The following is a 12,438-nucleotide window of genomic DNA, read 5'->3' on the forward strand; positions in this document are numbered from 1 at the left end:
AAAACTTCCAAAACTATGTTGAATAATAGTGGCAAGAGTAGACATCCTTGTCTTGCTCCTGATCTTAGAGGAAATGCTTTCAATTTTTCATGACTGAGAATGATGTTTGCTGTGGGTTTGTCATATTTGGCCTTTATTATGTTGAGGTAGCTTCCCTTTATACCCACTTTCTGGAGAGTTTGTATCATAAATGGGTGTTGAATTTTGTTGAAAGCTTTTTCTGCATCTATTGAGATGATCATGGTTTTTATTCTTCAATTTGTTAATATGGTGTATCATGTTGATTGATTTGCATATATTGAATAATCCTTGCATCCCTGGGATAAATCCCATTTGATCATGGTGTATGATCTCTTTAATGTGCTGTTGGATTCTGCTTGCTAGTATTTTGTTGAGGATTTTTGCATCTATATTCATCAGTGATATTGGTCTGTAGTTTCCTTTTTTTGTAGTATCTTTGTCTGGTTTTGCTATCACAGTGACGGTAGCCTCATAGAATGAGTTTGGGAGTGTTCCTTCCTATGCAATTTTTTGGAAGAGTTTGAGAAGGATAGGTGTTTGCTCTTCTCTAAATGTTGGATTGAATTCACCTGTGAAGCCATTTGGTCCTGGACTTCTGTTTGTTGGAAGATTTTTAATCACAGTTTTAATATCATTACTTGTGATTTTTCTGCTCATATTTTCTATTTCCTCCTGTTTCAGTCTTGGAAGGTTAAACCTTTCTAAAAACGTGTCCATTTCTTCCAGGTTGTCCCTTTTATTGGCATAAAGTTGCTTGTAGTAGTCTCTTAGGATGCTTTGTATTTCTGCGGTATCTGTTGTAACTTCTCCTTTTTCATTTCTAATTTTGATTTGAGTCCTCTCCCTCTTTTTCTTGATGAATCTGGCTAATGGTTTATCAATTTTGTTTATCTTCTCATTAGAGGAGGAAGATGGCAGAAGAGTAAGATGCGGAGATCACCTTCCTCCCCACAGATACATCAGAAATACTTCTACACATGGAACTGCTCCTATAGAACACCCACTGATCACTGGCAGAAGACCTCAGACCTCCCAAAAGGCAAGAAACTCCCCAAGTACCTGGGTAGGGCAAAAGAAAAAAGAAAAAACAGAGACAAAAGAATAGGGATGGGACCTGCACCAGTGGGAGGGAGCTGTGAAGGAGGAAAAGTTTCCACACACTAGGAAGGCCCTTCGCAGGCGGAGACTGCGGGTGACGGAGAGAGGAAGCTTCGGAGCCTCGGAGGAGAGCGCAGCAACAGGGGTGCGGAGGGCAAAGCGGAGAGATTTCCGCACAGAGGATCGGTGCCGACCAGCACTCACCAGCCAGAGAGGCTTATCTGCTCACACGTGGGGACGGGCGGGGCTGGGAGATGAGGCTCAGGCTTCGGTTGGAGCTCAGGGAGAGAGGGAGTCCAGGAAAAAGTCTGGACCTGCCGAAGAGGCAAGAGATTTTTTCTTCCCTCTTTGTTTCCTGGTGTGCGAGGAGAGGGGATTAAGAGCGCTGCTTAAAGAAGCTCCAGAGACGGGCAAGAGCTGCGGCTAACAGCGAGGACCCCAGAGACGGGCATGAGACGCTAAGGCTGCTGCTGCCACCACCAAGAAGCCTGTGTGCAAGCACAGGTCACTCTCCAAGACCACAAGTTATAATGTGAATCAACTCCAGGTAACAAATTGTCTCTTATAAAATGAATAAATGCAATCATCTCTTCTAAACTGGACTAAGGGTGCCCTATTTGTGTTCCTGAGAGACCATAATATTTTTGCTCTTTTTTTTCCCCATAGTTTTTGGTTTACATATAACTCTGAGTTGTCAATCAACAAGTTTAAATATTTATTTAAACTTGTTGAAATTTATTTAAAGATACGTCTATAAACTAAAGGTGTTAAAGATATGTAAAGTATTGCATTTCACTACCTGTGTTCTCAATTGATTCAACACAATCATCCAATCTATATGAAACACTTACTTTTGCCTTTCACGTATGGTAGGTGAACCAAAACAAGATAGCTGAGCCTTCTCCCCCAGAAAACTTACTGTATAGTTAGAAAGATAAGGCAAACACAAAACAATTTTTCAAAACATTAATCACAAGATTTAATAAAATACAACTGAAATGCTTAATGCAAAAAAGATTTAAAGAATAAAACAATAATAAAATTTTTATGGAAATATAATCTGAACCATATATGTATTTTTAAACTTCTTAGTGTCCACATCATAAAAGGTAATTAAAAACATTTGAAATGAATTTCAATAATATACTTAAATATATTCAAAAATTATCATTAAAAATATAAATAATATTGAAAATATTAATGAGCTATTTTACATTCTTTTTTCTATACTAAGTTTTTGATGTCCAGCATGCATTTCATATTGACAGCACAGCTCAATTCAAACTAGTCACATTTCAAGAGCTTGATATCTCTACATGTGGCTACCCTATTAGGCATTATGGAATTAGACAAACCACCTATTACATGGGAGACACATTGTTTTCAAATCCTCAGGTGACAGAACAATTTCAAGCAGTCTTAGGAAAAGAGGGTGGATTGGAACCCACTATCTCCAAATTCCATAGCAATAGATGAGCATTATAAACAGTCTCATGATAATTTTAGAGGAAAAGTTGTCAAAATCAGCCAGTCTGTTTGCTTTGTAAGAGAGGACTAATTGGCATCTGTACTTGGCATCTTAATGTCCACCAGTGAAGTTCTTTATTTTCTGGATACTGTGAATTGTATTCTTTAGGCCTTTTGTAGAATTTCCAAAGACTAGACTTTTCTTAGGATATTGTACGTTAGAGAAGATTAGGTTATCTTAGGTGTAAACACAAGCTCAAATCATTTTGATTGGATTTACACAATGGCCTAATTTATTTTTAAGGAAACATCTACATGTTCCTGCAGTCCTCAATCCAAGGGACAGTGATTGCTCCATATATCTGTAATTCTTATATTCTGTTTTTTTAAAAATAATTATTTATTTATTTGGCTGTGCCAGGTCTTAGTTGAGGCACACAGGACCTTCCTTGCAACACGCGGGCTCTTAGTTGCGGCACGTGGGGTCTAGTTCCCTGACCAGGGGTCGAACCTGGGCCCCCTGCATTGGGAGTGTGGAGTCTTAGCCACTGGACCACCAGGGAAGTACCTGTAATTCTTATATTCTTTAAACTTCTTTTCACCTTTTACTAGACAATACTTCATTGCTCCAATGCTATTGTAATTAATCATTCTTTACGTTAACTTTCTCTGTTTATGTTTCTGTGTGGTTTCTCTGTCTTGACTGAATGCTAATGCATAAGTGTTATATCAATGCAAGGGAATGCTCTGTGTCAGTGGACTCTAATGACCTACAGCCACAATAATACATGGATGAAATGTCAAAAGTGAGTGAAAAAATCAAGTCCTAGAAAAATATACATGGTACAATTTTATTTATAAAAATTCTAAAAATACACAACAAGTAACAGACTGATGTTTTCTACACGTGCAGTGACAGGAGTAGTTTTGTAAGTGCTGAATTAGACATGACTCTCTGATAAGGCCACATAAGTGTATTAAAATTTTACTCTGTTCTTAATTTCAACACTTAGTCCAACTTCAGAATAACTTTCTATAATTACAGAATAAAAATCATCCATCTTCCTTATTCGATCTATATGGAGAAGAAAAAAGAATGCCAAGGTGGATATATGTATCTATCTGTATCTATATATGTATATATATGTACATAACTTTATTTTTCAGTTTATCTGTACATCCAACATGATTCTTTCTGAGTGATACATCATACTAATTCAACGTGTTCCCCAAAGAAACTTCTTAGGCTACTTCTCTCAGAGTCCCTGCTGCAGCCTGCACGGTGAAGGCTGCAATAGAAATGTGTCTCTTCACTTCTTCCCAGGCCTTGGAAGGATCCACCTTGTTTTCAATATCAAACAGAGCATCGAAGATCCCTGGGAATGACTCCCCCATATACTTGTTGTGGCTGCTTGGAGCATAGATGACATGTCTGTTGATAAAAATAGTTTGCTATCAGTTGCTCGAATTATATATACAAGGGAAAAAAACAGGGACATTCTACAATTCGTGGATTGTATAATTCTAATTGCTACTTGTCAACTAAATTTACAAGTTCAATCTCCAAAGACTAGTCTATGAAATATGTGGCAATTAATTATATTTTGACTTTAGACAGATGACTTAAAGTGGCTCAGAGCAACAAAAATGATGACAATGATAGCAACAACAGCTTGTCACCTACTATGGATCACGCTTGGCATTCAATTATTTACCTATCATTTTTCTAATCCTTGAAAATAAACTCTACAGAGTTGAGATTATCATTTCAAAGAGGAGGAAATTGAGGTCTGGGCGATGAAGTGATCACTCTCAAGGCACACTGCAAGAAGTGATGACTTCAAAATACCACTCTGTCCTCTGAAATGTAGCACAACTGTGATTATAGGGTTTCATTTGTGACCAGACAACCTATCATTGTGTTTTCCTCCTATTTAAAAAAGAAGTCATGTTATAATACCTAGTGTCAAGCATGAAGAATCATTCAAAACAGTTTTATAACATTCAACATGTCCTAGGAAGAAGGTGATGTTTTTACTGAAGGAGCTTAGCCAGTGCATGTAACAGCCCTGGAAGAGAAGGACAAGTTCCACAGTAAAGAGGTAAAGAAGGAAAGGAACATGATTATGCCACCAAGGGGGATCCATTCACCCTGTTTGGATTATGCTCTTATGCCCAATTCCAATTCTTTCATAGATAATCCCTAAACAGAAAGATGAGGTCGTTTCTGGCTGGTCAATGATCTAATTCTTTCTGAATACTTAGTAAGATCAACCTGGGGACAGTTGGTGTTTATCAGAAATAATTATAATTGTCAAAAATTAGAAAAAAACTAAATGTCAACATTAAGAGATAGAGTAAATAAATATATATATTTATTATGCCTTATGTATATGTATAAATATACATATATTCAAAATAAAATAAGAGAGGGGCTAAAATTATGTATACCAAAGGACAAACATGATTTTATATCTGACAAGTAGAGTTGGGGAGATTTTTATTTTCTACTTCTGACTTCCTGGGTTTTCTAAATTTCCTGCAATGAACATATACTCTTTTATACATAGAAACAAAAAAGATAATAAAATAAAGATCTGTAGTAATCATATTACATTATATAAATAAATAATATATTTATCATTTACTACATATATTTTGGAATTTTTTATATGCTTGCAAGAAATCAACTATATTTTTCCCACAGGGCAAAAAATAAGAAAAAAATTATATTAAAATAAAGAGTCATATTTTTACCCTTACCTATAGAAAGGCCTGTCTGGTAATCCTAAAGGATCAATAAATGCTCGTTCCAAAAACATCAGTTGATCATTCATAATTCTTAATAATATTGGGCTGGAAAAGGAAAGGAATACAGTTGTAGCTTCATGAAAATATGTGCACTACTCAGCAAACTAAAAATTCAGAACAAAACTAAACACAGCTAATATATTTTAACTTCCTATAACATGCAAATTAAGAACAGTAGCATGCATAGTTACATTTTTAAAAATCCTACAAAATACTACTCTGCTGAGGCTTATAAAAGGACCGAAAAAGTTCAATGTGCCCATGGAAAAAATATATAGTAATTTTTATTTATATTGAAATAATTAATTGATAAACCTAGGTATTCAAATACAGGCAAGACTTTTTTCATCTTAAGTCTCATAAAAATCTGTTCATAGAAGTCATTTCAATATTGAAATGGAATAGTCTATTAATGTTTAGTAGGGTACCTGGGGAATTATACATATTTACCAAATGACAGCTAATTATATTTTTATTATTATTTTTAAAGATAAACCTATCATGAACAAAAGGGGTGGTGCTTATTTCACCCTTTCAACAATATTTGAATGCCTGTTATGCATCAGACACTTCTGGCTTTCACAGAGCTCACATTCCAAAGTGTGTGGGACAGCATTACTATAATAAAAATGACTCAATACAACTGAAAATTTACCAGCAAGCCTGGAGTAGGGCAACAACGTTATTAAATTCAACCTATTAAGTCTGTCATAATGAGAAATAACCATTACCATAAGGAATCATAAGTTACTTTATATAAAAATTTATCTTAGTTTTGTTATTTTTTAGATTTAATAATAAAACAATGTGCCCATTACTATTCTGAATGTTTATAAAATTTGTTCTTTTTAATCTTCAGAGCAGTCCTCCAAGTTATGCAGGATAATAGCCCCATTCCACAGATTAGATACTCAGATTCAGTAGATAAATGACTTGCCCAGGTTCACAACTAGAAAGTTTTAGAGTGAGTAGTAGCTCAGTACTATTCCTTCAACTGCACTGTGTTGACAACAGGAAGACAGACTAATTAAAGGCCCCACGGATTGGATTTGAGCTATTTTCAACATTCATTTATTTAGCATCAAGAACTCAGGTTTTGCAATAGTATAAAGGTAAACTGGGCATACACTTTACCTGTGAGCAGTTCTCATAAACTAACAAAGGCGGCAACTGAACGAACCATAATTTCAATAAGACGCTACAGGTTTCCGAACCAAATTCATAAAGCATTGCTACAAACACAAAAATTCATGTGGTTACGCACACACCCCATTTGGATGTTCCTTGTACAGAGCAGGGTTCAATCTGAAATATCCCTGGGAGGTAAATGCTCACAGCACCAGACGTACGTAAACAGGATCTATTTCCACCAGAAGCAGGCTGGCCTCCCTAGGGTTGGAGGAGGTAGGTCTTGAGGTTGAATACTATGTGAGCATAAAAGTACCAGGGAGTCAACACTCTGTATCCTTTGATGGGTTAAGGGATTGATTTAAGAAAAGCAGGATTCAAGAAGTGTCTCTTCCTCACATTTCAAAGTTTTGGTTGAGAAATTCAACATCTACTTTAATTTACTTTAGCCAGCATTTACTCATATTATGTACAAAGCATGGCTCCAGGTGTTTCAGGATATGTACCTTAACTATCATTTAGAGATGGTAAGACAAATACAGAAATACTCAAGGAAGTGAAAGCTCAGTGTCCTGGATTACCATACCATGCCAACAGCAGTTCTCCACAAGGAAGAAACGTCATTTATTTAATGATAGAAAAATCAGCTTAATAGACTATATGGTGCTTGGCATTTCTCTAAAATTTATAATTGTTGATTTTTTACTCACATAAAAAATTTGGAAAGAATTGTAAAGTATAAGAAAAAAAAATCTTCCTATTCACCCAAGGATAACACGATTATCATACTAATTGGTTTTCTGTAAGATTTTCTCTATATTCGATAAAATATTGTATACGTACAATCTTATGACCTTTTTGTTTGCTTAACATTTTATTACAAATATCTTATTATACTTCCTTTATAACCATCAGTGTTAATCTTTACAAAATGTTTAAATGGGTGGACATCTGATTGTTTAGTAATTTCTGTCCTCATAGGTATGAAGGCTGTTTTGAATTCTCTGGTATTATAATTTGTAACTTTCTCTGAGAAGCCATTTTATTCCCTCAAATTTGAGACTCTTTCCTGAAGAAAAAAATTCAAGAAATAGAAATACTATGGCAAAGTGTAAGAACCCTGTCATGGCCCTAGAAACTTTAACAATATGTATTTATGATTTTTAATAGTTTAAAGCAATTCACAATGCTATCAGAAAAACAAGAGAGCATCTGTTTCAGTGTACTGACTGTAGCAATGTGTACAAACAAGTTTTAAATTGCTACTCATTTGGTATGAAAATAGTATGACATTATTTTCATTTGTATTTTTGAATTATTAGTAAATTTGAATTTTTTTAATCTGTTTCTGCACAGGTGGTATCTTCTTTTTGAATGATTTCTCTTGATGATGTCTAGTGCCAATATTTCCAACTTTGTTCTTTTGATTTTCTTATCAATTTTCAAAAAAAAAGTATTTTTATTATATCTATATTAACCCCCTGTCCATATTTTCTGGAAAAGAGTTTTTCCAGTCTTTTATCTTTGATTTGCAGTATCAGTTTCCATATTATTAACCATTTTAATATTCTCAAATCTGATTGCATTGTTATTTCTAAACTTGGAATCTCACTTCCAAGATATTTCAATTTTTACTAAAAATTTCTTCTATCCCTGTTGTTTATTTTTGCATAGAATGTGAAGTGAGATTTTGAATTCACTTTTTTATCAATTCCTGAAAGAGCTTATACAATATTATTGTTGAATACCTTTCTTTCTCATTTGACTTTAATGTATCCTTCATTACAAATACATCCTTATATATCACTGGTCTATTTTTTGTTCTGTCTGCTCTTTGTCTTTCTATGTATTCCTGCATCAGGCTCTAAGGATTTGATATTTGTATCGTCACAATATTTTTAATATATAGTAGATATTCACTCTCAAAATTCTACCTTTAAAGAATTGTCCCTAACATTCTCTTTTTCTCCAGTCTTAAAATTTTGTTCATATTATGTTTTACTTTTGTGATTTTACAAGAATTAATCCCAAATGCTTAACATCTGAAAAAAAACTAATGGCTTTACCTTATTTGCTAGTCTGGATATAGAGAATTTTTCTAGGTGGAAGTGGAGATTAGGAGCTCTTTGTGTGGGTAATGACATTAAGAAAAGGGAGGAAGAAGGTGTGTTTTGGGATAGGAGAGCTTGGTTGAAGTATGATTTACAGATGTTGAAAGAACAGGAGATAAAACTGGAAAAAGATGGGGACACACAGTGGAGGACCTTCAATGTTAAGGTGGAAATTTTGTGACTACCACTCAGTTGGTAGTAAAGAAGGTACCAGCATTTCTCAACAGCACATATGCCACTCAGAATGTCAAAAATATCTCTTTGAGAGATATTGCAGCCCTGTATAGCCTGTTAGAATGAAGAGAAAGAAAGCAGAAAAAAACTTTCCAAAGATACTTCAACAACAAAGATGTCAGCTAGTATTTCTTTTTCATTATATCTATTACATGCAAAACTTATATCTATATATATACAACGTACTTGTTTTTGTCCAAGTCTTGCAGTCTCTCACTGAAGTTAGAAGCAATTTCTGTAAAATTCTTCACTGCAGAAAATAGTGATTCTGAAATAGAAATGAGGACCTAATGGCATTGTTCTATAGTTTAAGCAAAGGAAACAATATAGAAGGTTGTTCTCTTTTGTATTTAACAAGGTATTTATACTTTGTATATTGCAAGACAGGCATCAATGAAATGGAAGATACATTTATATGCATAAAATATTTGATCATATGGAATAGCAATAAGTAATAAATGGGCCTACGGTAGATCATTACATTTTAGAGATTAATAGAAACATACATACTGTGAATTTTGAAAAAGGAAGGGTATCATACCAAATGACACATTGTATGTTTTCATTTCTTGTGGATGTTTCATTGAAATATTGTAGATTTTATCAGCGTACTTTCTTAAAACGACAGCATAATCTCGACAGTCAAAAGGGAGCACTATGGAATTGGCTAGTTCGAAGACGATTCCTCCTCGAACCTGAGCCACAGCAAGGTGATACTTAAAAGCTGGATCATAAAACTTTTCCACTAATTCATATGTTTCATAGACACTGTGATACAGTGGATAGCTGCTGAATTTGTTTGTTGCCTACAAAAAAACCCAAAAAACAAAATATATCTCTCATGAGATAACTTATATAAAATGCATAGTATCATAGATACTGTTAATATTAGTAAGACTGTTTCTGTCAGCAATGAATAAAGGAAAGTATTTAAGTACCTCAATAAGCCACTTACTAAAGGGTTAATATAATATTAAAACCCACCCCAGGTTTTCACCAGTTAAAAAGTATGTGTATATAATATAAACAATACTATGAAAATTACCTTGGAAAAAACCTAACATTCTTGCCTTTAAGAAAACAAGAGATGTAATAGAAATATTTCTGAAATAAAGACAAGATAATGTTGCATTTGGGTGAAAACAATTTAAGAAGACAGAGAATCATTAGAAGCAAGGAAATAAGCATGATACAATATTATATAGGGCAATGCTGCAAATCGTTTAATGACTGAAATTCCATGAATAACTTTCTGACAAGCAGTGTGCTGACAAGTAAAGAGTGAACAGTGAGGATTTCAGCAGTAGATCCAAAATCTCACTAAGTAAAGAAGTAATGCTCAGACGGGTATAAAACAAACAAGAACATATACAAAAGGCAAGAGAGAACAACTTTTCAAATTCTGAGTTGCTGATTTATGCCTTTTGCCCATCGTTTAGATGCTTATTCTTTTTTTTTTTTTTTTTTAACTGATATAACAGAACATTTTATATAGTGGTGCATTGAGAGTGGGACTCTGGAATTAGCCTGCCAGAGTTTGAATCTAGGCTTCATGGCTTATTACCAAATAACTCTGGGAGGTTATTAACCCAAAAGTTATTAACCTTTCTTTGCTGTAGTTTTCTCATAAGTAAAATGTAGATAATATTAACATCTACCCTCATCACCAGCCCCAATGGTAAGAGATTATAAAGATTTTCTGTCTGGGGAGAATAACTAGCCCAAGACAAAAGACCTATAGATTCTCTGTGTTAGTTGGCTCTCAATGAAGCAACAAGAACACGCATTCTCAATCCCTCTCTTGTGAGGCCCCCTTACAACAAGCACCACCCCTGCATACAGGGCTTCAATCAGCTTTTTATGGTCTCACTCCCAAATAAGATACATTGCCAAAGAGGACCAGACATTTGAAGAAAGTCTTTAACTTGAAAGATACAGACCAAGCACACAAACTAAAATAAAATCAACCCACGGTAAGGAGGTACTACGGGAATGGAGGGAAACAATAAAAAAGAATGAATGAATGGCAGAGTTGAGAAAAATATCCCAGAATGTAGAAAAAGACACAGATAAGAACACAAAAGAACAGATAAAGACATTGGAAAATAATGCTACAGATGCTAAACAAATTAATAATGGTTTGAGAAAGAGGAAAGAGGGAATAATCAAAGAAAAAAACATTTCCTACACCTACAATACATAGGTTTCCAGAACAAAGAGTCCACTTTGTTCCCAGCTCAGCGTATTAAAAAATGGCATAATACACATGTACACCAAGGGCAACACAGTCATAAAGAGAAGATACTAAAATCTTCCTTTTAAAAAAAACCAGAGGTGGGACTTCCCTCGTGGCGCAGTGGTTAAGAATCTGTCTGCCAATGCAGGGGACACAAGTTCAATCCCTGGTCTGGGAAGATGCCACATGCCACGGATCAACTAAGCCCGTGTGCCACAACTACTGAGCCAGTGCTCTAGAGCCCCCGAGCCACAACTACTGAAGCCTGCGTGCGTAGAGCCCGTGCTCTGCAACAAGAGAAGCCACGGCAATGAGAAGCCGGCGCACCACAATGAAGAGTAGCCCCTGCTCACCGCAACTAGAGAAAGCCCGCGCACAGCAACAGAGACCCAATGCAGCCAAAAATAATAAATAAATAAATTTATTTAAAAAAACAAACAAACAGAGGCAAGAGATCAAGGAACAAGGGACTTCCCTGGTGACGCAGTGTATAAGACTCTGCACTCCCAATGCAGGGGGCCCGGGGTTTGATCCCTGGTCAGGGAACTAGATACCACGTGCATGCTGCAACTAAGACCTGGTACAACCAAGTAAATAAATAAATTAGATAGAAAAGAAAGAGATCAAGGAAGAAACAACATCTCTCAACAGGCAATGAAGCAATGAGGTCAAAATTCTAAGGGTACAGAATTTTCAAGCAAAACTTTGTGCCCAGTCAAATTATTGAAGAATTTTGTGTAGTATAACAGACATGCAAGGTGTTTAGCTGTCATTCACCCTTTTCAAGAAGTGCCTGAAGGATGTGCTCCCAAAAATGTGGAGAGTAAATAAGAAAAAGGAATAAAAATCTGGGAAACAGAAAATCCAAACTACGAGTGAAATGAAGATTCTCTCAGATTTCTTAGTGAGGGAAAATTTCACAGCCAAGAGCTGTGCCACAGGCAGAAAGAATAACCAGAGAACCCAGAGGAGCAGAAGAGCCCCAACGGGAAAAATGGAGTCTGCCAGTTCACCTGATGTGTTTGAATATACTAAGAGTTTGAGGTGAGTTAAGTAGGGATACACGGAGGAAAAAAATGTCTTCTAATCAACAAGGGTAGCACAACTATATATTGAAAAAATGCGATGAGGGAAAGTATTTGGGGGTTGGTAGAAGAAGTGATATAAGAGAACTGAATGCCTAGCTTTCCTAGTAAGAAGTAAATGGATAAATACCTAAAACTGAAAAAGAAAGAAATAGCAGCAGAAGCATATTATTTACAAACATGCAGATTGATATCAGAAGAAACCAATTAAAATACTGAAAGAATTTCAATTTGATGAACATAATCA

General features: G+C 35.2%; 1 protein-coding gene across 1 annotated transcript in view; it reads right to left on the bottom strand.

Annotated features, from left to right (window-relative positions):
- Positions 1-3,423: 3,423 nt before the first annotated feature.
- Positions 3,424-12,438, bottom strand: part of LOC125960271 (glutamate carboxypeptidase 2-like) — a 65,751-nt gene continuing 56,736 nt past the window's right edge. Inside the window, exons 16-19 of the mRNA XM_049714137.1 lie at positions 9,412-9,676; positions 9,057-9,138; positions 5,350-5,442; positions 3,424-4,018 (exon numbers count right to left, since the gene is read on the bottom strand). Coding sequence (XP_049570094.1) covers positions 3,829-4,018; positions 5,350-5,442; positions 9,057-9,138; positions 9,412-9,676 — 630 coding nt within the window. The 3' untranslated portion in view covers positions 3,424-3,828. The remainder of the gene's footprint in view (positions 4,019-5,349; positions 5,443-9,056; positions 9,139-9,411; positions 9,677-12,438) is intronic.

This window comes from Orcinus orca, chromosome 8 (genome assembly GCF_937001465.1).
Source record: "Orcinus orca chromosome 8, mOrcOrc1.1, whole genome shotgun sequence".
Classification (NCBI taxonomy): domain Eukaryota; kingdom Metazoa; phylum Chordata; class Mammalia; order Artiodactyla; family Delphinidae; genus Orcinus; species Orcinus orca.